Raw genomic sequence first — 27,795 nt, 5'->3', positions numbered from 1 at the left:
CTGGGCGGAGGTGGGGGCGCCCGAGGCGGGGGGCAGGTAGGGGGGAAATTTGCCACAGATTAGGCCTCTGAAAGAGGCTTTCACTTCTAATTCCTGCCTTTCATTCTTCTCATCTCAACAAAGAATATTGGTATTGATTAATAGGATTCACAGGACTCGTCAAAGTCCTAGAGATATGTTTCTACTACTTGGCCAAATTAGCGGTTAAACTATCTTTGCAACTAAGCTATCAAGGTGAGAAAATTTTGGCTTTGACTTTTTGTAATAAAGTCATCTCTGATCTCGTCAAGGTCACCAGACGATCAGAAAGACAAAATTCTGGTCAATTCTCAACTCTTAACAACATATCAATTAAAAAGCGCTTTGATCATTTTATGCATAATTTGATATCGTTTTTGCCTGATTTGTCTCGGTTACCTTTTGATATTTTTTTACGCACGGTTATTGTTGACTTTTTTTTTGTTTTCTTGCCTTTTACTTATATTTTTGCTTGTATAAAACCACAACTAATTGATTAACTATCCATTTTATGACCATAGATCAATAGGTGAAGCTGAACTTTACTGATCAGAGAATTATATAAATAAAATGCACAGAAGGATACTAAATATGAGGAGATAAAATTCACCGCTAAAATCCAAAAACAAAATCCACCGTAAAGTCGGTGTTCGCTTAATATGGACTTCACTTAGTACTGGTTTAAGAAAAAATAATTTCAATGTAGTCAAACGACAAACGGAGCCGGTTATTTCTCCCAGCAGCAGCTATGGCGAGCTTTGGGTCAACGCCATGACGTCAGTTCCCCATCGAGTCACATGACGTATAAATTCGCGATTTGAGCCCACGATTCTACAGTGACGTCGAGTTTCTATTTTGGAAATTTAAGTAGTAAGGCAAGCTTGTAATCGATCAAAATTGTTCCAGCTTTCCTCGATTCAGAAACATTTTACTCTTCAAAACCTAGTGTAGTGAAAGGATTTGGTCATGGATTTTTTATTTGGCAAGAGGAAGACTCCTGAGCAAATGCTTAAGCAACATCAGAGAGCTTTAAACAGAGCGATGAGGTTCGTGTTATTTTAGTTTTCAGAATTTACGTACTGTTTTCCAATGTCTTGTAAACTTTTAGCTGATATTGGATTCTAAAAGGCAAATGCTGCTTGCTTTTGTATAGTGTGCACATTTACAGAGACAGTTTTTTCGTAGAATTTGTCTCTTTCTGCGTAAGATTTGTTTCCAAGGGAAATTATTTATATTTCACTTAAGAACGAATGCTTGACATGGTGCTGTAGCTCTAGCTACTAAGTACGTCGAGTTGTTCGAGCATTTCGTTCGACACAGTAATTGATTATCCTGTTATCGCAAGCATCTGAATTGATTTATCATCCTGGGTCGTTCAGTGGTAAAAATTTCATATTTTGCCATGGCTTCTGGTAACTCAGCTATCCTTCGTGTACAACTCAGGTTATTTCAGTCCAGTTCTTCATCTCTTATCATTTTTAAGAATTTTGAATTCATATATTTCAGAGATCTTGATAGAGAGCGAGCCAAAATGGAACAACAAGAAAAGAAAGTCATAGCTGATATAAAGAAAATGGCAAAACTTGGACAGATGGTATGTCTGTAAGAATTACAGATTTATTAAGTTGTTTTTGGAACCTTAAGATGTTTTAGCTTCCACTCAAAATATTGTCTGACCACATACAGCATATAGGTCATGTTCTGGTGGGAAGATGTGAAATTCTATTCCATTTTATTAAAAAAATAATTATATAACTCTTGATAGCTACAATATTATAGTATGTGACTGTGTCTGTTTTACCTTTTACCAGACATGAGTCTGTTTCATGCCTCGTGGGGTTTCAGATCTTCAGTTTAAATTGGTATCATTGAAAATTCCTTATGATTGTCAGGAGAGTAAGCACAGTAGTTGCCTGTTTATTTTAATTCCCAAGTTTGATTACCTGTTAAACATATACTTTAACCACTCATCCTAGACAGACTTCTGGGTATTATATCTTGTAACTGAAAACCAGTGGAAAAGTTGAAAATCCAGCTCAGTTTGCCAGTTTTGATTTATATGGTATCTTACCACAATTTTTCCCATACCTCACAGTGTCTCTCTAAATCGACTTCATTTGTGTCTATATTCAGCATATATCCCCTGTACATGTACATCTCCCCAACAGATATTTTTCTCATCTTCATTTCTTAACATTTCAATATCCTGGTATGTTCAGTCACATGTACTCCTTGAATCTCACTCTTGTGCTTCCAAGCATTGCAGACCAGCTGTTAAGAAATTTTAACTTTTATGTTTGGTTTTTCCTCCCCAGCCCCCTCAGGCTCCCTTGAAGTTGTGGCCTGTGTCCCCACCCCCTCTCCTCTCCCTTTCTTCCTATGCCATTCCCTTCCAGCCCTTTCTCCAGGGGTGCCTATGTCTATTTCCCCCTCCACTACATAGCATGAGTTTTCTATTCAAGTAGGAGGCAGTTCCCTCCTGTTAACCCTTAAATTCCCAAGATCTGATTGTACATCCTCCCCTCTAGCTGCTGCAGATTTCCTTGTGATTAGTTACAAGAATTTGGTATTAGATTGACATAACTTCTATCTGATAAGTTTATCAATGAGTATTCTCATTACCTGTTTGCTGGATAATGTATGGATATTATAGGGAGAAGTTAAATGTTCATCAAGTCCTAGAGTTAAAGAGTTAACTACACATAATGTATACTTTACAGGATGCAGTCAAGATAATGGCGAAAGATCTTGTGAGAACTAGAAGATATGTCAAGAAATTTATAGTAATGCGCGCAAATATCCAGGCGGTTTCACTCAAAATCCAGGTAGGTTAAGCACTGTCTAAAGGGGGCCTCTATCAGTTTGAATGCTTAACCCATTAAACCCTAACATCAGTATACATATTCTCCATACTGCTCCTTATACATTTCCTAAGGAGGAAAAAAAGGAGAATTTTTTTGCCAATTGAAAGCTTCTTTTGTTGGTGATCATTTCGTTTATTCTCATGACCTTAACATGTGGTTCAGTGCTGATATTGTGGGGAGAAATTTGATTCTAACAGGGCTGAAAATTAACTCCAGTGCTTGGTGGCCAGTTGGGCCAGTTTCCTTGAATTCTTAGTGTCCTATCCCAAAAAGAAGTTGCCCTGGATTTCCTCTAGTTTAAAATGAAAAACTTGAATAAATGCCACTTGGCTTTTAACAGAGCGTTAATTAAAAGGAAAGAACACAAAGTTCAGAGTCACTTGGTTATCAAAATGGCATCTATATGTTGTGAATGTGGATCACTTGTATGGTGGCCGAGAACTGCCAATAGAAAAATCCGCATTTTTGAAAGAAAATTGTTTTCTTTTTAATTTTGATTTACATTTTTTTTTATTTTTCAATTTATTTTTTTATTTTTAAAATAGAGTGAAAGTAAAATCAATTGAAATAAAAATAAAATAAAATAAAACCAAAGTAAAATAAAATAAAACCAAAGTAAAATAAAATAAAACCAAAGTAAAATAAAATAAAACCAAAGTAAAATAAAATGAAATTATTCGACCCAGCCGAGAGCTGCCACTACCAGCATGCATTGCGTGCGTTACTGTCACACGCTCGAGTTCATCATGGCCGATGCATGGAAGAGGCTCAATGAAAAAGTTAAAGCAAAGCGTACCAAAAAAAACCAGCCCAAGGACCATCGAAGGAAAGATGAACTGACAGTTCAACGTTTGTCAGCAGAAGTTTCTGGAAAGGCCCAAAAGTATACAAGGATTGGGCCAATAGAGTTTGTTCCCTTCGACGAAACGGAGGAATTGACCATTGGTAATATCAAGAGCGCTTGTGAGAGGCATTTTCTACAAAAAATCGGAAAGAATCTCGTATGTGATATCTTAGCAGGAGAACAGGGCCCATCGTGCAAGACTCTTGCCCAAATACCGGACTTAAAGGTTGTATAGCAGCCATAAATAGCAATTGGAAATGTGGAATTTTGGAAACCCATTAATTTATCATGACCGTCCAGGGAGTGGACCCAGTTTGGTCCTTTCGAAGAGAAGTTTCCTTTCTTTCGCCTTGCCTTCTTAGCTCCAACGCCTCCGCGAGCAGCAAGTCCATCGGGGTCAAGATCAGACATCACATCGTACACTTGATCTCGCATAACTAACAAGTCATATTTTTGTCTTATTTTCTTGTGCATGCTTCTATATCCCAATAGCTTTCCTGGTCCTTCCAGGCGTATTGAGGAAAGTCTCTCCGTAAAAAATCGATCGCTTCTTCGCGTTTGAGGCCTTGTTTGACATACTTCTGCAGTGCACCTTTAAGGAGATCGTCTTCTTTCCACGATGAAACCCTGCTATCCGCCATTTTCGAGAACAGCCCGGGAGAACAGGTCAGCATTAGATTCCATCCACCAAAACCACCTCGGTCGAGAGGGACTGAGATGGAATATTTAATGACTTGCAAAACATAACCGAAGATTCTCGGAAATCCGCAAGTGATGTAGCCGAACATCAAAAGCTGTAAATCCCATGATTCTTGAGGAACAAACAGAAACAGCATAGCGAGAATTTTAAGTCGCGAACCATTGATGGTAGACATGCAGATAATTTAGGATACGTAAATTCTGTTGATGAGGCGCTTAAACTTATTGCGGAATTTGAAACAGGATTGACGACGAAGTTTTCTTTCTTTAAAGCTGTCAAAGGTTTCGGGAACATATATTTATATATATTTGATATAGCTCTTTAGCATTACAAAGCTTTGCTAGCGTTATTGTGCATTCTCACTAGTTTGTCTAGTTCAAGTCCTCTGGCATGGCTTGGATGATACCACAATCGTGGAATCATTCGGGTTAATTTAATGCTTACACCTCCTTCCTCGGACAGAAGTCACAAAATACTGGGGGAAGATGCATGAGATATTTAAGGAGCAAAAATTCGTTTTTTACTGGTGTGCCTTTCCCAATTTTGGGAAGGAAAATGTTCAATTGCCAGCACGGCATAGATTGAACAGCTGGAGAGAAAAGGAAACGAAAAGATACAGAAGAAGTACTGTATATAATAATTTCTTTTTATCCTCAACCTTTGTGTTTCTGTCAACTATGGCTTGCTAATTTGAAAGGTCAAATACATGAATGGGTCATATGACATTGATCTCAGAATACTTTTATGACAAACGTGATAACAGTTCAATCTTGGCTAAATTGAAGATGGTTTAGAAGTTAACAATTGTAAAAACTTTTCACTAACATATGCTGCTGACAAAGGAGAAAATATATGCAATTCTGCATTTTTTGCATTCTATCAAGCAATCATATGTTTGCTCCTTATCACACTATGACACTTCCGTTTTGTCACATTCCAAAAAATAACTTGAGAAATACACTGTCACTCATCTTACACTGTTATATTTACCTATTACAGAAGGCTGGAAACAAAGATTTTGTTTTCAAGAAAATAAGATTTCTTGTCTAAGACACAAGGAAGTTTGACTGCGAAGCACAGATAAAAATGCGAGAAATTTTATTTTTTTCAGAGAACAAGGTAGTTCTACTCATGTATAAACAGAACAAATGCGATTTAATAAATCAGATATGCGGCATGACTCCTTTTCTTCCATCCCCACTCAAAACAAGCAAACACACCTATAGAGGTTCCAGTCTGGTCTGCAAATGAAAAGGAGGAAGGTGATCACTGCAAAATTAAGCATTAGGGTTCTTATTTATAACATATTGATTATTGTATACTGATATCTAGAAATTAAGGTTGCAAGTAGCAGCCAGCTGAGTTATAGTTTGAGTTTTATCAAGTCCATTACTTTGTTAAATTTAGAGTAACCTTGACTTGAGAGAGGAAAATTGAGGAGCTGTAATATACTAATCATCAATTAGGGACCACAAAGAAAAATTTATTTATAGAGACTTTTGAAGGAGAGGGGTAAGACTTGTGACAAGCTGGCAGACATATAGATAAACTTTACTGCTAAATGGGTTACAATACAAAGTGCTCAGTATTTGGATCAGCTATGGCTCAACTTAAACTTTGCTTTAGCTTCAAGTGTAATCCTTTGTGGTTTCCTTTCTCTGTGTTTATTTTTCAAGTTATGTACACAGAAGAACACAAAAATGACAAGGAATGCTTTTGAATATCAAGAGGCTGGAATAAGCAAGAAACCAAAACTGAATTTTAAACAGTACAAAGTTAATTTGATCTTCCAATGTTATTTAATTTTAACCATAGAATTTGCTATTTAAATTTATCCCCTCCATTTTTCTGGGTATTGTGAGCAAAAACAAACAATTATCACAAAATGCATGGTATACAATGGTTTGATTCACCAATGTGGCAAAGGCCTTTCACTGTCTATCCATAAAAAGGGAAATAGTTTGTAAACTGTAAGACATTCTGCATGTTGAGTGTATACTTATTCATCCATGTGAAATTAAAGGTTACTTGAAATAAATGTGAAAGATTTATGGGATTTTCAGACCCCTGATAACAATTACTAATGTGCTGATTTGTTGTACTTAAAGGTTATGATTTTGGCGGAAATAGTGGAAGAAATTTCTGGACCTGGAATTTTGTTGCAAATGTTTGTTTAAATCAGTTTAAGTCAGTTAAAAACTCTCCTGTTTCAAGATTACATGATTACCACACCAGAACCTTTTGTATTCTATATTATGCACCATGTTATGATTATATATGGTTTCAATAATAAAAGGTGCTGACTCAAGAACTTTCCAAAATATCTCTACATACAAAGAAATAGATTGTGGTTATGTACTCCAAATAGCAGGTCACATCAGTCTTCTGTAAGGAAGTAGCAGAAATTTCTGTGGTGGTTTTGGTGGATGGAGAGAAACATCCACCAAAACCACTTTATTCTGTGTTAAGAGTTATGATAATCATTATGAACGTTTGGTCGGTCAGCAATTGTGCACCATAAAAAATAATTAGCCAGAGCACTAACTGCTAATTAGTGGTATAAATCTTTTGTCTCCCTGAACATCTAACAATGGCTATAGATAAAATTTAAAAAATATATTGTTGATGGTTTTGGTCAAAGTTTTGGTGGATGTTCCCTAATGACATCCACCAAAACTACGTAACATCTAAGCACCTTTTAAATACGTGAAATATCTGCATAAAATTGCGTAAAATGTTTTATAATACTACAATCGAACAATAAATTAATACCTACCATTTCTTTAGTAAAAAGTTTTGACGCAATTTCCCAAACAAATAATACACTTGGGTCATCGGGATAAGTCGGCATGTTGTCGTAGCTTCGTAATTTTTTTCCACCATTCCATCTCAGTCCCTCTCGACCAAGGTGGTTTTGGTGGATGGAATCTAATGCTGACCGGGAGAACAGTCCCTATATTCCCGCCATTTTGGATCTTTACGATGCACGCAATGCATGCTGGTAGTGGCAGCTCTCGGCTGGGTCGAATAATTTCATTTTATTTTACTTTGGTTTTATTTTATTTTACTTTGGTTTTATTTTATTTTATTTTTATTTCAATTGATTTTACTTTCACTCTATTTTAAAAATAAAAAAATAAATTGAAAAATAAAAAAAAATGTAAATCAAAATAAAAAAGAAAACAATTTTCTTTCAAAAATGCGGATTTTTCTATTGGCAGTTCTCGGCCACCATACACTTGTGAAATCACTGTTAAAACGGCTCGGAATTTCCACTTCAGAACTAAAAAATTCACTAAAATGGATGATCTTAAGAGTCCACACAAAGAAACAAAGAGAAAGGTAGTCCAATTAAATTACATATTGAGTTCTATTTTTTACTTTGTACTTCCCATAATTTACATTGCAACTTTTCAAAATTCTGTAGCATAGTCACACATCGGGCATTCAAACCTTAATTTTTGGTGGCCCTGTTCAGTTTTAACTCACCACTGGCAACCGTGCAACCACCAATTTTTAGCCCTGTACTAGTCATTCTTAGGGTTTAAAGGGTTTAAAGAAAGAGAGATGTCAGAGATTTGTTGCAAAAATTCTGAGTTTCTCTTGAAGGAGATTCCCTCAAAATGATATATACATGTAAGGAAATTGATATGACTGTGCAAATTGCACAGAGTAATTTCCACAGTGTACCACAGTTGTGTATGTTGACTCGTAAAAATAATTGGTGTGTGAATCATTGATGGCGCAGTTTAATTGTTTGGATGAATTTAATCTAGGGAAATAAAATATAAGAAAGGAGTAGATTTTGCCAAAAAAAAAAAAATTCATTTTTTTTTTTATATTTTAATGCTTCGCTAAATACAACTGTCAACTTGTTGACCCCTTATGGTGACCAACATGTAATTTCTCCTGAGAAGATCTCCTGAATCAAACATTAAGGTCATGAGAATAAAGGAAATGATCACCAACTAAAGAAGTTCTGGATTGTTCAACAAATTCTCCTTGTCAGTACCTCAGGAAATGTATAGAGAACATTATGGAGAATATGCATACTGATTTTAGAGCGTAAAGGGTCACTAAACACTTGTTTATTATAGAAATTGATCACCAAGCTGTGCCTCCCCACAACTTGTCATCAATTATGCTTTCTCAATGTTGTTTTCAACACCACTGAATGCAAAAAGAATTATATTTAGTTGAAATTAATGTGTTTTTCCCTTTCTTTCCTTAAAGGGAAGGCCTTGATTTTCAAAGTTTTTGACATTTTTCCTTGCCCAAATTTTCAAATCATAATTTTAGGTGCTATAATCTTGTACCCAGGCAAATCAATTTTTCTCTTTATTGACAGAGATAAGTTTGAAATCTTGTTAATTATCCACCTGAAACTAAAAAATATACAAGATAAAAATAGCAACTGTCAGTATTTCCAAACTTACCTTCATTGTTCTTGTCCTGAAGGAAAATTATTTTACATTATTTTATAATAAGTTTGTTAGAAATTGTCATTATCCAGATTATGTTTTGGGTCTTTTTAAATTTTTATGGGTAAGAGATGCAGCCAGTTTATGAGTAACAAAATACAAATTGTATTAGCATCTTGAATTAGTCAATATAATTTTCCTCCCATCAATTCAATCATTTGTACAGAATTTTGAAATTGGTATTAAAAGAAGTTACCTTCTGGTTACCTGAAGCTATTGGATAAGGTAGTTTATGCAACCATTGCACCACAATTGAGAGTTTCTCTATTTAAATTTTATTTTGACACCATTATGAGCGATAACTTGAAATGCAGATTTTTATCAATTAAGATTTGAACATCCTCTAACATCTGAAAATGTCAAGTGGATAGAGTGCCTTTTAATTGAAAAAAAAACTGGTTTGATTTTTGGGCTGAAGAGTGTACTAAGAAATAAGTTTTTAATAACTTCTTTCTGTCACTCAGATCTAATAACATCAACTGTAAAATTTACCTTTGCTTTATAATTTCTCTTATTAATACTGGTTTTAATTTTTAACTCCTAAATGATTTGACTAAATTTCTTGCAATTTGACCCTGACTGATCGTATCAAATGGAAAATTTACTTCAGTTTATTATCTTTTGTGCTGGTTTTAAAAGTCTTACCCGTAATTCCTAGAAAAAAAATCTTTTTTGCATGTCAGTGCCTTCAAATTTGCAGCCATTATAAATCATTCTTTATTACAAATTTCCAACTAAGTGCAACATAATGTATTACAAGTACTTGTGGTTGTAAACTTCATTTGGCAAATGTATAGATTGCTCCTGAGTTTGGTTCCCCTGATTGGCTTTGCATGTGGGTTGAGTGTGATGTTGGTTCTCATCTTTGCATTTAGGTGTCTCTTGTAGTTCTCCACTTTTCCTATCTCAGCAATAAGCCAAATTCCATTCAATCTTACAGAGGGCTTCACTTTCAACATTTGCTTGAGTGATTGGTTTGTTTATTTTACAGACATTGAGATCAAATAACGCCATGGCACAAGCAATGAAGGGAGTTGCAAAGGTATGATGTTTAAACAAAAAGACTTGACTACAATGGTAATTGTTAAGTAAGGAAAAGATGAAACTGGCATTTTGACTGCTCAAATGTTTTCAAACATGTAAACTCTTGAGCAAATGATGCATTTGACTACTGGGTGTGGGTTTTGCAGTGTTTTAGTAGTCAGGGTCACATATTTTTAAAGTTATTGACCAAATTACTGTTTGGTGGAGTTTTTGGCCTATAATCTGAAAGAGGCTTTTTGTAACTGCTTATGCACAGAACGGGTGTGGGCAGAATGAAGGTTTTGATACAACATCTACTTATCCCTATGTTTCAGAGGAGAATACAAAAAGTTGTGGATGGGAAATCTAATCTAAGAGTCTTACTACCAGAAATTACTTGAGTGTTTTTTTTTCTAAGTGCCCCTTTGAAATCATCACAACAACTTTTTGAGATAGCTAATAGTTTTTTGTTTTCATTCTTTTCTGTTCAGACGATGGCAACCATGAACAAACAATTAAAACTGCCACAGATTCAGAAGATCATGATGGAATTTGAAAAGCAGGTGAACTGTAAATTATGGAAAATCTAGACCGTCAGGGTTGACTTTAGAAGCTGATAAGTGGCGGAAACCCTGTTGGCTGTCAGACAATTTTGTGCCAGCTATTTTGTAAACTGTGAACAAAGACAGAAGACAAGTATTTTTGAACTGATTCTAACATCAATTTCTGTTCAAGAAAACTTAATTAGAGAAATTTTTCCCAGAATGCTGGAAATCACATCTGAGAGAGAGAGTTTCAAATGTTTGTAAGGGAGTATACCTTGCAACATGTTAGGCTTCCTACCCAAGTATAACTTAATAGTGCTATTACTCAATTCAATCAATGCTCAGTTAAGATCATACAATCATTACATTTTTTAATGACCACCCTGGCCTTCAAGATTGATTTGTGTTAGTGATTATTTTTTTAAAGAGGATTTTGAATGAAAGGACTGGTTTTTACTTTCAGTCTGAAATTATGGACATGAAAGAAGAGATGATGAATGATGCAATTGATGATGTCATGGGAGATGAGGAGGATGATGAGGAGAGGTGACAGAGGAACCTGACAATTTTTGGGGGGAATTTTATTGGGAGGAAGATGGAAATATCTTTTGACCAGTGGTCTACACACTGAAGGGACAATGTGGGCTAATGGTCAGTGCACTGGTACACAGGATTGAGAGAATCAGGGTGGAGACCTGGCCACATCATTGTATTGTGTTGTTGGACAAAACGCTTAATTCCCACAGTGCCACTTTCCACTCAGGACAGGGTTGTTCAAAGCTGGGTTGAGATAACCCAGTGTTGGTGTAAAATTGGATTTCAGATTTGAAAGATTTAGAAGAAAATTCAGTACAATTTTCACTTTTCTACAATCTGGTGATTGGATGCTCTTATAAGAACAGAGAAAATTATCAGCAAATTGTTTATACAAAAAGGTTCAGAGAAACCGACATTAAAATTTAACACTGGCTTAGTGCTAATCGGCTTTCAAACAACTGGGCCCAGGAGTATAAATGGATTCCAGCAAATTAGCAGGAAGGTTTGATTAAATCCTGGGAGGTAACCTTGCAATGGACTGGCATCCTATCTAGGGGGTGGTAGTGAAGCCACTAGTTGCTTCATGCTAATTTACACCAAGTTTAGTAGATGTTCTCCACAAAGACCCAGTCAGGTGTGGATCCATGGACCTGTTGATCAGAAGCCCAGTTCATCAATCAATACTCTACAAACGTAAAGGATGGCTTAGTTGTAACTCTTTCTAATGATCTGAAAGAACTCCACAAATGTTGGTTTTTTTTCCTCTTTAGTGAGCAAATAGTACAACAAGTGTTTGACGAGCTAGGACTGACACTGAATGACGAGGTAAGTTTTACCACAGTCAAACCTCCTGCAAGTGAGTACTATCAAAAATGGCAAGCCTTTAGTCACTCATAACAGTCCCCAAGCACAATGACAACTGTAGATGCACCAATAGAGCAATTTTCTATGGAGCATTATATGTTATCAGGAATTGCTTTGGTTTAATTTAACTCTGTGATTGGCCCAGAAAACCCGTGCCATCCTCTCAACCAATAAGTTGCCAAACTTACAACAACCGCGTCTTAGTCATTCGCGTTTTCCAGCGCTTCAAGAAGTTTGCTTGTTTTCCCTTCGAGATCTCATTGGCTAGCGGTAATTTAAACCTTCGTTCCGATTGGTCTCTGTGAATACTTAAGTTTTATTTTTTCGACGCTCAATTGGAAACAGCTCTAAGCTTTCTGCGGGAAGGTTTGATTCCTCCAGGGTTTAATTTCTCACAAGTACTCAAACTTTTTTCTGTCCTACGCCCACACTCATGATAAGATGAAGAAACGTCTTTCTTCATTTAAGGATGTGAAATTTTGGAAAAAGTGATCGCAAACAATAAGGGAGTATTAAAAATTTTAAGCTTGAAGCTCAAAGGACTTTGGTATCCTTTTTCTGAGTTAGATCAACTTAAGGTATATCACATTTGATACTTTTTTTCAGCTTACGGGACTGCCGACCACTTCGGGAGGTATAGCTGCTAAAGAAGCTCCAAAACAGGCCGTAGCCACCGCCGACGCCGACGCCGACCTTCAGGCCCGGTTAGATACTTTTTGTTTTGTTTTATACACTCTGGATGCTTTCAACACTGCTGGTTCCAAAAGTATCCAGGGCACTCGTCAGAAGTACTCGCGTGTACTGCAGCACCCCCACGCGCGTCATGCGCTTGTAATTAAGGGGAATTACGCGCGCTTCCAGTGCGTCTAGGTACACGCATGCATTAGAAAAATAACACGTAAGCAGTGTTTTACATGCAGATGCGTGTAGTGACGCACATTGTGCGTGTTTCGAGCTAGCAGAGCGTGGGATTGCACGCGTGTCACACTCGTGTGATGGTGCGGCACACGCGAGTGTTACTGTATGAACCTAACTACGGCTTAGCTCAGCAATGAGCTCTCAGTAACTTAGTTGAGAGAGCAAAAGACTCTGAAATTCAGTTCCTCTGGCTGGGATTGATATTCTTTGGAGAACTCAGAAGATTTTCTTTGTCCAACGTTCGCGTCTGTCCTTGCACATGGCGCTTTCGATGTTACTGGCCCCACAGACATGGCCATGAGGGTTGGACATTTTCTTCATCTCAACTTCTGTCCCTCCCCACCCCTATGCACTAAAGAGAAAACACTGAGCCCTCTAAGGAAAGCGATCCTGACCTCGACCGCAAGCGTTTTTTTAATATTTTTTTTCCGAACTGCTGTATGCTCCGTGATCCTTTTAATGATATAACAAAAAGCCAGTCTGACTTCCTTTCTAACTGATGCGCACTAGACCTAATGACCAATTTTGTGCGCTTTAAACGCCAAAAGATGATGACTTAAAAGCGGAAAATACTCGAGGTTCGTTCGAACCCTCAAAGTGAGGACAAATCTGAAGCACCATATATTCCTACAATGACCCAGAGAATTAAGCGTATATGCGATCTACTAGAAGTCTCAAGTTTACTCAATGAAACATCGCAAACTTGAATTTCCTCCTGAAGCAAACTTTAACTTAACTTGGAAAAACATTTCAAGTCTTTTACTCCTACGATCAGCTCACTAGAACGCCCTTCTCTTGAGCGGATGTTCGTTTTCCTTGGCCGTTCGAGTTAACAGGGTTCTCTCCTATGTGTTTATTTGAGTTTTAACCTGTTCTTTCTTTTAGGTTGGAAAATCTCCGAAGGGAATAAAAACAACAAAGGCCGAATTTGTTGGATTAAACTTACCAACTTTTACTTTGTTAAAGAACGTTAGATTTTGTTCTTCTAATGTTGAAAATACGGTCTCAAGTTTCTCATCTGTATTTTAATCAGAGTATCTAATTGTATTGTTTTGTTTTGTTTTTTTTACATTACTATCGAGGAAATGTTTAATGCTAAAGTCTTAATAGCTGGTGAAGGGAATGTCCCTCTCAGCTTGTTGTGTCTGAATGCTTTATGTAAACCAGGAGCGTCCAATTGGATGTAACATGTGAAAGGTTTCAGATGTGTTGTAAATACCACCGCGTAATTCTCTTCAAATAAACATATTTTAAAATGCCATACCTTATGTTTGAAGTGTTTTTCTGGGTTTTCGGTGGTTATATGTAAACTTTTTCCCAGCGTTCTCAAAATATGCGTGTGGAAACGTAAGCATGTTTACACGCAAATTTTATGTACATCGTTAAACGAAGTTTTTGGAACGCTGCTCTTTTTTTGTCCAGGAGACGATATGATCGCCCTAAGCTGATATTTAAAATCTTTATCTCTACTATTCCAGACAACTTCAAAATTTCAGGAAGTTCAGAGAGCAGCAACCTGAACTTTAAAACTCCCAGAAAGAAAACTGTTCATTTCTCCTTATACTTCGCGTGGAAACAACTTGACCGACTGAGAAATATTGACGACCTGAAAATTGTTTTCCGGTGAATTACTAAAAAAGTCGGGGATTTTTTTCTCTTTTTTTCTTTTACTATGGGTGGTTACCATGACAAGTGAGACTGTTTTTAAGCTTGTTTTATACGTTGCTTTGTCTGCCTGAGGTAGGCGTTCTCGGCAGAAGGAGATTTCATGTCGATCTGTGAACTTTACCTTTCGTCGTTGAAAAAATGCGCTTGTGAAGTTTTATGGGAAGCGTTACGAAGGCTTCTCAGTGATTTTAGCGCAATAAAATTAATCAGGCTGAGCCTAAATTGTTCTGAAGCGAAATCTTTTAACAATGGACTGAGATTGATATGTTGATTGCAGGCAGTAATGAAATGAAAAAGGGTTGAGGAAGTCATCGACATTTACGAATTGAAAAGCTGAGGAGGAAGTTTATTGGCACTGTAATTTAGGGAATTTTAGGTTTCATCAAACTGTTTTCTGATGGTGGTCATAAAATTCCTCCAAAAAAAACTATTAAACAGTCTGAAAATGATATCGAGTCGATGTTGCTTAATTATTCGGGGCCCGAATTGAAATGTGTGAAAGTTTTATTTAGGAAAAAAAATCAGATCGTCAATCCTAATGAGTTCATTAAACTTTCACACTTTCCTTGCAGAGTTAGATCAGTTTTTCTAAAAAGGGTCATTTCGTGAAAAGCATCTAAATTAGACATTGCTCTCTACAGTGCCGATTCCTCTGTATGGCGCTGATCTCTCTCCATAGCGCTGATATTACAGGCAATTCTGTATTCTTTTTGCTCGGTTTGAGGAATGTCCTAGAAACTCTAATTGCCTAAGAAATTAAACTGATAGCGTGAAGTTTTAGCAGACTATAAATTTGAGAATTATTTAAATCATAGCACTTTGAGCAATTTTTACCTGAGGCAATGAGATTTACTCAAATTTTTATCAATTTAATGGCAATTTGCCTTTCTAAAAATATACTTAGCTTAAGGCTATAAACACACTTTGTGTTCTCAAAGGTTTTTGGTGTAGTTTAATATACCACGCTGCTGATATCGCTCAAACTCTTGAATCAGCAGAAGCGTCGTCGCTAGTTGTGAAGAAACTGTTACCAGTTCTAAGGCGACTGTCAGGCGTCAAACGACACAAGACGAGGCTTTTTAGTTTCGCCTTTAAGGCGGGGTTCTGCGTGAAGTACACAAGAGGATTGGCAAAACTGCTTGTGAAAGTAAACATGTAAGCAAAGGTTAACAAGTTGTCCGAATAATTCACCTCTTTTCCAAACGTTATCCACAGCCAAACCACTTGATGCGGCAACATGCAAACCGCGAACACAACAACAAAGAGAATTACCATACGCATGGCGCGAACGTGTCGCCTTGAGCGTTTTAAACGCGCCTTGTGCGTCCCTGAAATGATACTTTCTCCTTCCCGTTGACCATGGCGGATGCGAATAGCGATGCGTGTATAGCAGAAGGTGATGATTGTTAACGGAATCAAATAATGGAAGGCGAACAATCCAAGCGTATACACTTGTGATCCGATTTCTCCCCATGTTTCGCTGCACTGTCCTTCCTCGAGACGCAAAAAAACGCCGTACGGCACCACGATTATTAACGAGAATAACCAAATGAAGATGACTGTGGCGAACGAAGACTTTCTTCCTGCATTTCTGCTTCGCATTTGGTGCACGATTCCTTTGTAACGTTGAATACTCATCGCGGTGAGAGTTAGCACCAGCGCTCCAAAAGGTGCTGTCTGCATTGGCCATAAAATGTGGCACATAAAAGGACCGAATAACCAACCATCGTTTAAAAATAACAAGGTAAAGTCAAGTGGAATGCTGGTGATTGCAACAGCAGACTCTGCCACGATCATGTTGAGCAGCAAAATGTCTTTGCGCGAGAGGAGGCGAGATCCTCTGTGGAGGAGGACTGCTAGCATCGCTGCGTTCCCCGCCATACTAAGCACGAAAATCATGCCATAAAAAATCTGTTGAACAATTCTTTGTGTAAGAAAAGCTGGTATTCGTTCTGAATCTGTGGTGTTTATTGCCGGAACAGACTCAGCCATATTTTCGTAGCACGAATCGTTCATCATTTAAATCTGGTTGCGTTTGAATTCAGTGTCAATGAATATGCGTGCAGTTTTGGCATAGACTGAGAGTTTTTGCCTTAGCCACCTCAGCGTCTGATTCCTTCTGCTATACAAACCACTTATCCGTTTGAAAATGGAGCGGATATCCGTTTGTTTTAGTAACTCCCATTGAATTTCGCCTACGTTAATTGATGTTTTCTTCTTTTTGGTTTTTAGGGGCACGAGAAAAGCGCCGCTCTATAATTAAACTTTAATGTCCTTGGGAGGGTTGATGCTACAAAATAAAATATGCAGCCTTCCGTTGATAATTTTAATTAGTTATATTCATTGTCATTTTAAAAGAAACTTGGATTTAAATATCGATTTTACTTCATAAGTGCCCTTTTAATTATGGATCGAATGAAGGTAAAATAAACCGCCCGTTTAATATTGGGTTAAATTGTGACCAACTGCTGTGGCTGGCTGACAAGTGTAAAATACATATAAGGAAAACAAAGGCCAGTTTACTCTTGAAATAAGCCATTTCGCTTTATGGTAGCGTGTAATTGAAAGGCGATACGTATTAATATTTAATCTTAGCCCCATTTCTGACAATCAAGCTTACCGTTTTTTATTTCAAAAGTGCTACATTTCAGTTCAGAAGCTTTAATCTAAGTAATTTCACAAAAAAGTACCGCGCAAGAATTCTTAGTGCAAATCTTAAACTGGGTGTTCGTGTTCCTATTTGATCGGTAAACTAAAGCCAAACCTAAATCCGTACTTTTCAGAATCTCATTATAACGGCTCAGAGGTTATTTTCAGAGCTGAGACTTTACCACATTAGAATCCTACTTGAGATAAGATTTGTAAATATCCGATTTGTAGAATGATAAACTCTGTTTTAGGTTTTTTTTTTCCTTTTAGGTTTTGCTTCTTGATTAGTTTTGTGATTATCGCTATGGTTAATGGCGCAAAAACTCAACTCTGTTTTTTTTTACACAGAAATTTTAACCTGAATGTTTCAACTTAGTTTTGTGCGGGTGAAGAGAACCAGTTTTTTTGTTCAGACTTGAAGAATTTCAGAATCAAATTAAAGCTCAAGATTACGAAGAAAATTATCATGTCTTTACCGCATGACGTTATTAGGTTAATATTTAACCATACCGTCTTAGGCGTTACACGTGAGATGATATCTGAATCACCTTTGTTGAAAACCTTGTAACATTCTAAAGATTTTTTCTGGTCTTAAAATCGACTAAACTAAAGCTGCTAAGCAGTAGTAACTGCATGGTTGATACAGTTTATCTTTATCACTCTGTCGGGCATTGTAACGCATTTTACGCGCTTAAATGGAGATTTTGGCGGGCTAAATGTATTTTTGCTCACTTGCGTGCTCGCGTGATGGTCCACGTTTTAATTTCTCAATGCCCTTCAAAGCGAAGATAATATTAATACGGTTCGTATTCTTGGGTATTAATATAGGTATTAACGCTATTCTCGGGATCATTTAAACCCTCGCTTAGCGGCTTAAGTTGGAATTACTCAGAGTTGGACCTGAAGCATATTTAACCGTAACCCCTGTAGTTTTATCATGCTGTACAGAGTGATTCTAAATGAGGGCGAAATCCCGTGCGTGAAGCTACTGAGTAGTATCCTCATGTGGTACTGTTTTTTTCTCTATGGTCCACAAGGTGTTTCTCAAAGTTTGATTACATTGATAAACTGTGGCAATTTAAATGAAAGCCACTAAGTACCCCTCTCATTGTGGTACTGTTTATCATACTTTCCAAGATGATTAAATAATTATGTTCCAGATGCTATGCGTGTCTAATTAAAGAGATTCAAATGTAAAAGAAATAAGAACTCACTTTAACATCAGATAAATTAATAAACTTTATTATTTACAATCTTCACAGCACTAATGATAATCTGAAACTGTCAAATTTATCTTTACACATATAGTCTAACAATATTACAACCTTCTTTCTCTCTATCAGACCGCAAATTTCAACAATGTTTTTGGTACGTCGTTGGTTGCGTCAAAACCTTTATTAAAATGAATTTCATTTAAGGATACTTCTCGGAAGAATACCCCGAAAATATATTTTCTCAAGCTCGCTTTTAAACTAAAGTTTTTTGGGAAGAAAAAAAAATATCAAATCTTTCTTAAATTTTTTAAATATTCGTCTGAATTACTGGGTTTTAAAAGCATCGAGTGACACAAGTGACATCGTTTATAGCGTGAGCGTTCAGCGAGTGATACAGAACATTCTCGAATCTATCCGTTTCTAAGAAGACCGAAGCGAAAAAAGTTCATTTTAGACGGCGAGCGCACGTTCCTAATATCGTACCCAAGCCTCGCCCGTTCTTTTCAAGTGGGCGAGATCTGGGTGCAATATTACTCGTTATCTCAAGAAAACACCACGCGGATGATTTGAGACATGGAATTGGAAACATGATGGATGAGTTATAATAGTTTTGTTCAATTTTCCAGTTTTATGTTGCGTAGCGTTTGGTCCATTCTTTCGCTATTCTGTCGTGTTCTTCTCTGTCGTTAACAAACTGTGTGGCGATGCTTCCTACGAGGGGATCAGCTGAAAAAAGATGTACAGAGGAAAATAATTTAGAAACACACAAAAAAACGATTCTTGAATTATGAACTTGATATTTGATTACTTATTGTTTTATAATCAATCGCCTTGTGCTTTAACTGTCTGATCCCTAAAAGTGACCAGAATCTAATTTCTCCTTACAATACCACCGCCGGGTCACGCATTCAGGTTACAAGAATAATGGAAATGATCACCAATAGAAGAAGCTCTTGATGGTAAAACAAATTCTCCTTGTCAACACTTAAGGAAATATAGAGAACAGTATGGAGAATATGCATACTGATGTTAGGGTATTAAGGGTAAACTACTTTTTTCTGATAGAGTGCTTTTCGATTGGTTGTCGTACAACCAAATCCACAGTAATCACGACTGCAGCCAATGAGCTCAAATTTTCTGAAGCGCGGCAAAACGCGGGTAATCAAGCTCAGCCTGCATCAGTTTTAGTCTTGAATCTGATTGGTTGAGGAAGTGGCGCAAGTTTTGGACCAATCGCGGCGAAGGGAAGATAAACCAAAGCAATCCCAGGTTACTTTGCAACATTCGATTCAAAATGGCCCTTAGTTACCTGGGTTACAGTCTGTGAGTAATGAACAAACGGAGAGGAGGACTTTTGAGATTGTTAGAGCTGGACTCCAGCTGTCTTTAAGAATGTCCAAACAAATCACACCCTGGAACGAAAACAAATAAAAATAATTAAAAAATCAAATTCCTTATTCAGTTTTTATTGACTCCACTATATAGGTATAATAACCGCCGCGTTCCATCCAAGCCCTTTACTTGAATTTATTGTTCATTATTCCGGGTAGGTATAGCAGCTATGTCGCTCCAGGCTCTCTCTTTCTCCCGCCTTCTTCCTACAAGGCCCTCTCTTCTTCCTACCTACTCCCTCCCAGGTTCTCTCTTCTTCCCACCTTCTCCCTAACAGGCCCTCTCTCTTTCCTGCCTACTCCCTACCAGGCTCTCTCTTATTCCTGTCTACTCCCTCCCAGGCTACCTCTTCTTTCCACCTTCTCCCTCCCATCCCCTGAAAGATTTTTTAACGAGAACGTATAGAAGGATGATCACGACTGCCTGAGCCAATCTTGGTTTCTGTAACGCAGAGAGGAAGTTTACTACTCATCATTTCATCATTTTGTTTCCATGATATCTTTCCATCGCCCGCTTTTAACATAAATCTACTGGCGTTCTAGCTGCAATCTGATTGGGTGCACCACTTGCAGTGTATTCCGTGTTATATGATAAGCTGAACTGTACTCGCATTTTGATTGGTTTTTACGTATGATCCATAAAGTGGAGGACAGACCAATAGATGACGTTATCATTAACCCTTTTACTCCTAAGATCTCTGTCTGCCCGATGGTTCTCACCATAATAGTTTGGCGAATTTGGTATCGGATCAACTAGTAATCCCATTATTGATATATTTCTTTATTCTCATCACTTATCTGCATGATAATGTATAGATATAGTTAGGAGAAATTCTGTCTTGGTCACTCACGGGGAGTCCAAGGGTTAACAACATTTTCCCTTTTTTATGTATATAACACATAGACTCCCCGCAGCTGTAACTATGACGTCAAAGTATGGTAAGAACATGAGGGACACGGTCGCCTGTACCTCGTTTATCCCTTTTTTTGTTCTTACCACATTTTAACGTCATCTGTGATCTGTTACCGAACAGACGCACGGAAACATATGTAATATATTTGTTAACCCCTAAAACCCTAACATCAGTATGCATATTCTCCATACTGCTCTTTATACATTTCCTGAGGTACTGACGAGGAGAATTTGTTTAACAATCAAAAGCTTCTTTCATTGCTGATCATTTCCTTTATTCTCATGACCTTAACGAGTGATTCAGGGGTGGACTGTGGGGAGAAATTTGATGCTAGTCACTCTTAGGGGCAAAGGGGTTAAATAGACAACAGATAGCATAAGTAGTCTATGCAAACCAAAGAGAATAACAACATGAGCCTTTCTCATTGCTCTTACCAAATGTTACGCGATAAAAATTTCAAACCTATAATCTAATGTAAAATAAAGAAGTTGATCTCTTAACCCTTTAACTCCCATGAGTGATCAAGAGAGAATTTCTCCTTATAATATCAGTACAATATCAAGCATAGAAGCGATGAGAATAAAGTAAATTATCAATTAGGGGATTATCGGTTGATCCAATACCAAATTCTCTAGTTGAAATCATAAGAATTGTATGTCAGACAGTAAGGAGAATTACTAATGAGATCTTGGGAGAAAGGGTTAACTACAGAAGGGCTCAGGATAGGAAACAAGGTATTTACCACCAAAGATTGATATATAGCCTTATGAAAGGTAAGAGGAGAAATTCCTCCTACCACCCCTCCCAACCAACTTTTCAGTGATCCCAAAACAGCTTGGAACGATCACGCCAACTCACAAGAAGGCAGCTTTTGACCAAGCCCTCGTTCGGAGAGCTGCAGGGAAGAGGGTCGCTGGAGGTGTGGCACTAATAGCGCCAGCCCCCTTGCAGCTCTCTTGCAGGTTCGCGTTGCCCAAGGCTTAGTATTTTCCCGTGGGCGAGAAACGCTAAAGAAATGAGGGCTTGATCGCAGATTTACGGGGCACCTTCGTGCAAGAGCTTGGGAGGGAGTGGGTAGGAGGGAGAGAAGGTTTGGCAGGAAGAGGGCAGGAAGAAGAGAGAGCCCAGAGCGATATAGCTGCTTTACTTACCCGGAACAATGGAGAATAAATGAAACAAAGGGCAATTCATAACATAACTATAACAATGCAAAAGACAGACTAACCTGGCTGTTGATATTACAATGATATATTCTAGTACGGAATGAAACCTGTGAACAGATCAAATACAAAATGCTTCGTTAATTCGCCATACTTGCACGGCATCACTGCCTTTGATCGAACCCTTGCTTTGCGCGTTATTGGTTTACGATGGCTTCAATCACAGGCACACAAAGAGATGTAATGTCGCTATTGTAACAGATGAGAAGATCGCATGTGCCTCATCATCCCCTCTCTAGTTACGTCTTAATTAGATATGGGAATTTTTCAATTGAATGTCGAAAATAACCCGGGATTGCATGGCTTTACTTCACTTTGCTGCTTAACTGGTCAAGAAAATTCGCACCATTCTCTCAACCAGTCAGATTAACGACTTGGTCGCCCGCGTTTTCCCGCGCTTTAGAGTTTTTCTTGTTTTTCCTTGGAGTTCTCATTGGTTCTTTACAACACTCAATCGAAAAGCACTTTATCCGTGTTGAATTCTTACTTTTGGTGGCTTGAAAGGATAATCCGAAGGAAAATGAATGTCAAGAAAGAATACTCCTCCCTCGTACACTGACCCAGGTGGACCAAGTATTGTCGAGTTCCACTCGTACAAGTTGTCTCCCTTTGGGCCAGCGCTGCAAAAAACAAAAAACAAAAACAAAAAAATTAAGCATAAAAGAAAAGTTTACGGAACACCAGTAGCGCTACAAATCTGTTTCAGTTTTATAGTCATCTCGCCACCAGGATGACTCGCCACCAAGGCAATCGATCAAAACACCGACAAAACATGTTATCGATCGCATGCATATTTTTGTCGACAAAACGTGTGTTCTGAAAGCTAATAAGAAGATCCTGTTAACAGGTAAAAACCGCAGAACGACAACAAGCAAAAAGTTAGAGTTCAGGAGAACGTACATTTATATAATCAAACATTCAATAACTATACTCAATATGATTATAGCATTTGCTACCAGATGAGTCATCGGTGGCGAGGTAACACGCCTTGGTGGAGAGATCGATTACACTTTGGTGACGAGCTCGCCGGTGGCGAGGTGACTAGGAACCCTGATTCATACCATGACATAGACATTACAGCGACCAACGATAGGACTTTGTGAAGCACTTTCCTCTCGATCGTTGACAATGATTGTAAAATCTTTTTAAAATTGTTCATTGATTTAAACGACACATTAAAGGAAAAAAAAATGCTTGTCAAAAAAAGTTATTGAGGTAAAACACTTCAAGAAATTGGAGACGTTCCTATAATTTATTCCCCTTATATTTGAGGTAGTTTTAATTTAGCCAAAAGTTGAATCTTGATAGGGCGAATATCGCCGAACTTGTTTTTGAGTTGAGGTTGTGAGATTCCCCTGAAGGCGGCAGTGTTGCTATGGCAATGCGGTGAGCCATGGATTTAAAAAAGGAAATTTGTATCAACCCTCTAGGGTTTAAAAATAGAAATAGACAATAAAATAAATTGTTGATCCCTCATGAAACTGGTGCCAAAAGAAGGCAAGGAGTTAGGCTTTACATTGTTTGGCGAGTATTTTAGAGAAGAGTAGATAAGAATTAATTATTTGTTATCAGATTTAATGAAATCTTTGTTCGTTATTCTGGTTGGGCAAACATATATCACCTGTTGTCTAAGTGTTTTTTTAGGAAAAACGAAAACGTCATTTCGGCCCGTCTGTCCCTTAAAACGAAGTCGGTTCCAGCACGGAATAAGACAATGGCCGGACAGAAATTGAGACCGAACGAAAGCTAAGCTTTTAATCTGTCTGATTATGCGTAACTTTAGGAGAGGTAAAGTAATAACCATTCAAGATTCGTACATCCGGAGATGTGGTTTACGAAAGCTATGGTTTAACTTACATCTACTATATACTGAAGCACTTTAAGAGTACGTCTCGCAAAAACAAGTGCTTTACTAATAACTGTCTAAGATATTTATTTTGACGGCCCTTAGAACTTGCTAAGGCAAGATCGTCGCTGTCGGGACAACCGAAAAATCACATGAGCTTTATGGCTTAAAAACCCAATACTTCCTTTCTGGGCGACCTTTACTCTAACACTTCCGCTCTCTTCACAAACACAAGAGCTTTCTAGGGTTTATAAGGCATAAGTCAACCATTTCATATTATCACGTTCCATGCACTTGAGAAAGGCTATTTAAATCTACGCGCGAAAAGGTCAAAGCTCAGATGAAGTAGGCGATAGACGAAGATCCATTGGCTAAATTTGGAAATGTTGAACTGCGATTTGTCATTGCTACCATTCCGCTTTATAGAGCCCCAATTCCATGGTTTAGCTTAAGATTCTCGATCAGTTTACTGGAGAAAGGCGAAGAACGTTTGCATTTAACCGATAAACTGAAACATTTCGTAGGGAGATACGAGATTGTACTTCGGTGTGAAATGGCAAAATTTTCCTTACAACAGCTAGAGATGACATCGTTCAAATCAATTTTCAGAACATGTCGTGTCTTTGAAAGAGTTTGAAAAACTGTTGAAATGTTAGTTCATACGAATCAAAATAAGTAAGTGGCGTTGTCTTGTAGATTTAAAATACTTGAATTTGAATAAATGAATTCAGAAGAGTAAATTTTAAGGACAAAAGCGGTAACTTTTTTGATATGGAAGCTGTAGATTTAAAGATTCGAACAAAGGCAAAGCTTATAAATGAATCTCGTGATATTAAGTTTCAACGCCGAGTTACTCAGACCAGCCGAAATGCAGTCGGGTCGAGCCGTTTGCCAAAACAAATTTAAAATAACCGGTGTTTAAGTCATTAACAGAACAAAAGGGTTTTACAAACACACAGTAATCAAACAATATTGTACAATGTAAATTCTGCTCGAAAGGAAAAGAATGAGCCGAAAAATGCTGCCATGTTTCCAAATCTTGAGAAAGTTTTTCCAGAGAGCGACTTCGATCGAATGCACGAAAAAAATACAAGTTCCGATGAGTTAAAAAATAAATATGGTAAATTTGATCACGCATTATAGGTGCTTAGAATTGACCAAGGAGCGTGATAATAAATCTGCGATACGATACGAGAAAATCTAGGTTATTTGCGAAAAAAGGAAGACACTTTCACTGAGTTATCTCCCTTTTTCGACGTGCATTCAGAAGTATCTTGCGCCCGAAGGAGATATTACCGTTTAGGTTCGCTCTTCGCCAAACTTAACAGCGCTCTCAAAATCTCTTACAGGTATTAGTTGCAAAAGCTTTCGATTGACCGAAACTTGAAAATTCAGGTCGAGTGATATTCTGCTTGTACAAACAGCGGATGAAATTCGAATAAAAAACTGATGAGAATAAACGAAAAAACTTGAAGTAATTTCGAATTCGACCGCAAGCAGTAATTGAATAAAATGAGCATTATAAATTATTGGCTGCACCACGCAAAAATAAGAAACTAATCCGAACGCAGGTGTCAGAGAAATTGTTGATTTACATACAATAAGTCATAACACGGAGGAATCAATCAAGAGCGATGCATTGGAAAGCAGACTCCAAACTCTTATATATTCAACGTATCGATTACCTGATTACCGCAAACGTGAACAGAAGTTTGTGAAATTAAAGAGGAAATCTGGTGATACTGAATTCAATTTGTTAGCAGCTAAAATAAGTCGCTAAATGTAAAGAACTATCCACGCGTAACGCGTATTTTTTTTAGCATACCTTGTTAAAGTTAACAAAACAAAGACTTTCTATCCCACGTGGCTAGATTAAATGTCTTTACCACTTTAAAATAAATAATTCAGCCTTGTGTGTCTGTTTTATTGGCAGAAATTCCCTAACTGATGAAATATTTGACGAATGTTCCGGCTGTTTAGTTATTAAGCCTTTGCGGTAAATTCTGCTTTCGCTAAAATGAAAAGAGCCGAAGCATGTTTAAAAGACAGCTTACTATTCGAGAAACAAAACTCGCAATCCTATTGTTTTGAGACCAAACAAAAAATTCAAAAGTCCAGCATCGCATTTTGAGCTCGAAGAAGGAGAGAAAGTTACCTGCAGTTCGGCGGCGGATCGAGGGCAATTTCAGCCAATTCTCGTTGAATTCTGAAATACAGCACATTAAAGAAAATAAAGAATTACATTTTATAATTAAGAGCTGCCACGAGAAAGGGGAATATGTTAATGAAGCTAACCTTCTACGGAACATCTTTGGTAGCACTGAGAGTCTAACAATCTCAGATCTGATAAATTATAAGGCCGATACTTAAAACAGTGTATTAGGCACTCCTGACAATATCAAGGCCAATAACTCGGCTTTCAGTCGAAAGAACAGAGAACGCGGACGAAGTGAACTTAACATGCAAATTAGAGATGATCTGATGAATTGATGTGATCGCTGTCTCCGCCTAAACTATCTTGTGGAAATTATGCGCAATCTGCGGCTTTGCGCCAGTCAACTTACCTCTTGGCGGAGGTTGATGCAGATTTCACGGGCCGAGAGGCGGCTCCGCGACTGCGAGCAGCCCGCTTTGTGCCCGTAGTCCCAGATGATGGGCCCTCATTCTGCTGAACGGTTCTTCTGTCATCGGCATTAGACGAAGAACTCAACGCGGTGTGTTCTGACATCGTCAATAAGATGAAGCTAGCGTAGGATTTCACGAGGTGAATTTGTAAATCTGGCCGCGACCCCTAAGATGGTGGGAAATTAACGATATTACTTGATAGCCGAGGATTTTTCAGTTAGGTCCACTTACACAGGCGCGCTGTTTGACACCTAAAGACACTCCTCAGATCCCTTGATGGCAAAACAAATTTTACGCGCCCACACAGTCTAAATACGGCGAATAAACATGCCATGATGATAGAGCGCCTCCCAAAGAAAACTGGAGAAGATGAGCACACCACGTGACAATCTTAAGACAGATTTGATTAAAGGGCAGTGTCACACTTTAATGATGGCGGCCTGTTCTACCAGATTCAGAACGCTTCCCGTTATACTCTGCGTACGAGTTCACCGTGATCTGTACTGCAATTATATTATCGCCCATAACAAGGCCTTTAGACAAAGAATTATTTCTGTTAGTAAAGATACGATCATCGGCCGTTTTAAATAGGAATTCTGCCTCCCAAAATTAAACTTCCCCGGCTCGATAGATCGTGTCTGACTCAGTCGGCAGGAAACTCTTTAGACGGCACGGTGAAACATGAACAAATCATTCATGATACAGTGATATTAATAACACTCACGTAGTCCTAAGATGATGTCCTAACCTTTTAGAGTGAAAATGGACTGTTTCGGTGTTGATGTGACGATTATGAATGGTTAGAAGATAACTCTAACCGTAGATGGAGCAAGCTTTTCGGTCTTCCACTTTTCCCAGCTGCCGAGCCTGTTCTTGACTCAGTAATCAAGCGCGCAAGGCATTACTATTGGTCTCCGCCTGTCAAGGAAAGACGTCATTAAGTTATCAATAGACTGCGTCATAATACTAATTTATCGGCCATCGACACGACGAGAAAATCGACCAATCACAGGCCGTGTGTGGTGAGCTTTTGAAGGGGGTCGAGTATCACACGAAACAGCTGTCGATGATTCCCAGGGGAATAAAACAATGCCCGTCGTCTGTTGATTGACACCCTCCGAGTCGAATACAAATAATGGTCCCAAGGACTTTGTTTGTTCTCTGAAAGGCAATGTGGTTATACAACTGGGAAACCGGAGATTGAAAGGCCTCACACAAGGGAGAGGAATTGACTTTCGGCAAACTGTAAATTTGCAAATAGGAAGCCCACAAGTTTCCTAAAGTGAAACTCAAACCATTGCGGTTTGCCAAAGTTGCCTGGATTCCACAATTTCCTTTGCCCACTGAACTATTACTGAGATCCTGGCGTATCGAATAAATTTTCAAATTTGCGTATCATAATCGAAACATGGGGGAAATTTATTCATTTATCGTCTTATTTCAACATATCACGAATTGACTAGGATTTCTTGGC

The 27,795-nt window shown here is 37.9% G+C and overlaps 3 protein-coding genes and 1 long non-coding RNA gene across 5 annotated transcripts; 1 reads left to right on the top strand and 3 right to left on the bottom strand.

Annotated features, from left to right (window-relative positions):
- The first annotated feature begins 823 nt into the window (after positions 1-823).
- Positions 824-14,057, top strand: LOC113671554 (charged multivesicular body protein 2a). The gene is made up of 9 exons (XM_027187783.2): positions 824-1,064; positions 1,525-1,612; positions 2,739-2,843; positions 9,899-9,949; positions 10,422-10,493; positions 10,939-11,021; positions 11,783-11,837; positions 12,483-12,580; positions 13,680-14,057. The coding sequence occupies exons 1-9, from the start codon at positions 985-987 to the stop codon at positions 13,702-13,704; spliced, it is 657 nt and encodes a 218-aa protein (XP_027043584.1). The 5' UTR covers positions 824-984; the 3' UTR covers positions 13,705-14,057.
- Positions 5,502-7,366, bottom strand: LOC149033902 (uncharacterized). Its single transcript, XR_016183002.1, has 2 exons — positions 7,203-7,366; positions 5,502-5,667 (listed from the first exon to the last, which is right to left on the bottom strand). It is a non-coding gene; the product is annotated as an uncharacterized LOC149033902 (long non-coding RNA).
- A 1,339-nt stretch (positions 14,058-15,396) lies between the features above and the next one.
- On the bottom strand, positions 15,397-16,726 carry LOC113671562 (galanin receptor type 2). The gene has a single exon (XM_027187795.2). It carries the CDS (start codon positions 16,479-16,481, stop codon positions 15,441-15,443), a length of 1,041 nt encoding a protein of 346 aa, XP_027043596.2. The 5' UTR covers positions 16,482-16,726; the 3' UTR covers positions 15,397-15,440.
- A 1,606-nt stretch (positions 16,727-18,332) lies between these two features.
- On the bottom strand, positions 18,333-27,257 carry LOC113671539 (ubiquitin-conjugating enzyme E2 E1). Of its 2 annotated transcripts, none has more exons than XM_027187759.2 (7): positions 27,070-27,257; positions 26,261-26,487; positions 25,852-25,902; positions 22,338-22,470; positions 21,856-21,900; positions 19,635-19,737; positions 18,333-19,051 (listed from the first exon to the last, which is right to left on the bottom strand). In XM_027187759.2, the coding sequence occupies exons 2-7, from the start codon at positions 26,422-26,424 to the stop codon at positions 18,954-18,956; spliced, it is 594 nt and encodes a 197-aa protein (XP_027043560.1). In that variant the 5' UTR covers positions 26,425-26,487; positions 27,070-27,257; the 3' UTR covers positions 18,333-18,953. The 2 variants fall into 2 exon arrangements, with proteins under 2 accessions (XP_027043560.1, XP_027043561.1); XM_027187760.2 differs by having other exon boundaries at positions 27,046-27,208.
- Between the last annotated feature and the right edge of the window lie 538 nt (positions 27,258-27,795).

Source organism: Pocillopora damicornis, chromosome 14, assembly GCF_964200805.1.
Source record: "Pocillopora damicornis chromosome 14, jaPocDami1.2, whole genome shotgun sequence".
NCBI classification, from domain to species: Eukaryota; Metazoa; Cnidaria; class Anthozoa; order Scleractinia; family Pocilloporidae; genus Pocillopora; species Pocillopora damicornis.
Note: the sequence above shows the minus strand (reverse complement) of the source record. Positions and strands in the feature narration are given on the sequence as shown.

Excerpts from the sequence above, each read along its gene's own strand:
- LOC113671554 (XM_027187783.2), top strand. The coding sequence starts at position 985 with ATGGATTTTTTATTTGGCAAGAGGAAGACTCCTGAGCAAATGCTTAAG. Across the intron at positions 1,065-1,524 it reads GCTTTAAACAGAGCGATGAG|AGATCTTGATAGAGAGCGAG; the intron begins GTTCGTGTTATT and ends CATATATTTCAG. Across the intron at positions 11,838-12,482 it reads GACTGACACTGAATGACGAG|CTTACGGGACTGCCGACCAC; the intron begins GTAAGTTTTACC and ends ACTTTTTTTCAG.
- LOC113671562 (XM_027187795.2), bottom strand. The coding sequence starts at position 16,481 with ATGATGAACGATTCGTGCTACGAAAATATGGCTGAGTCTGTTCCGGCA.
- LOC113671539 (XM_027187759.2), bottom strand. The coding sequence starts at position 26,424 with ATGTCAGAACACACCGCGTTGAGTTCTTCGTCTAATGCCGATGACAGA. Across the intron at positions 22,471-25,851 it reads GATCCGCCGCCGAACTGCAG|CGCTGGCCCAAAGGGAGACA; the intron begins GTAACTTTCTCT and ends TGTTTTTTGCAG. Across the intron at positions 21,901-22,337 it reads ATCCTTTCAAGCCACCAAAA|GTTTCATTCCGTACTAGAAT; the intron begins GTAAGAATTCAA and ends ATCTGTTCACAG.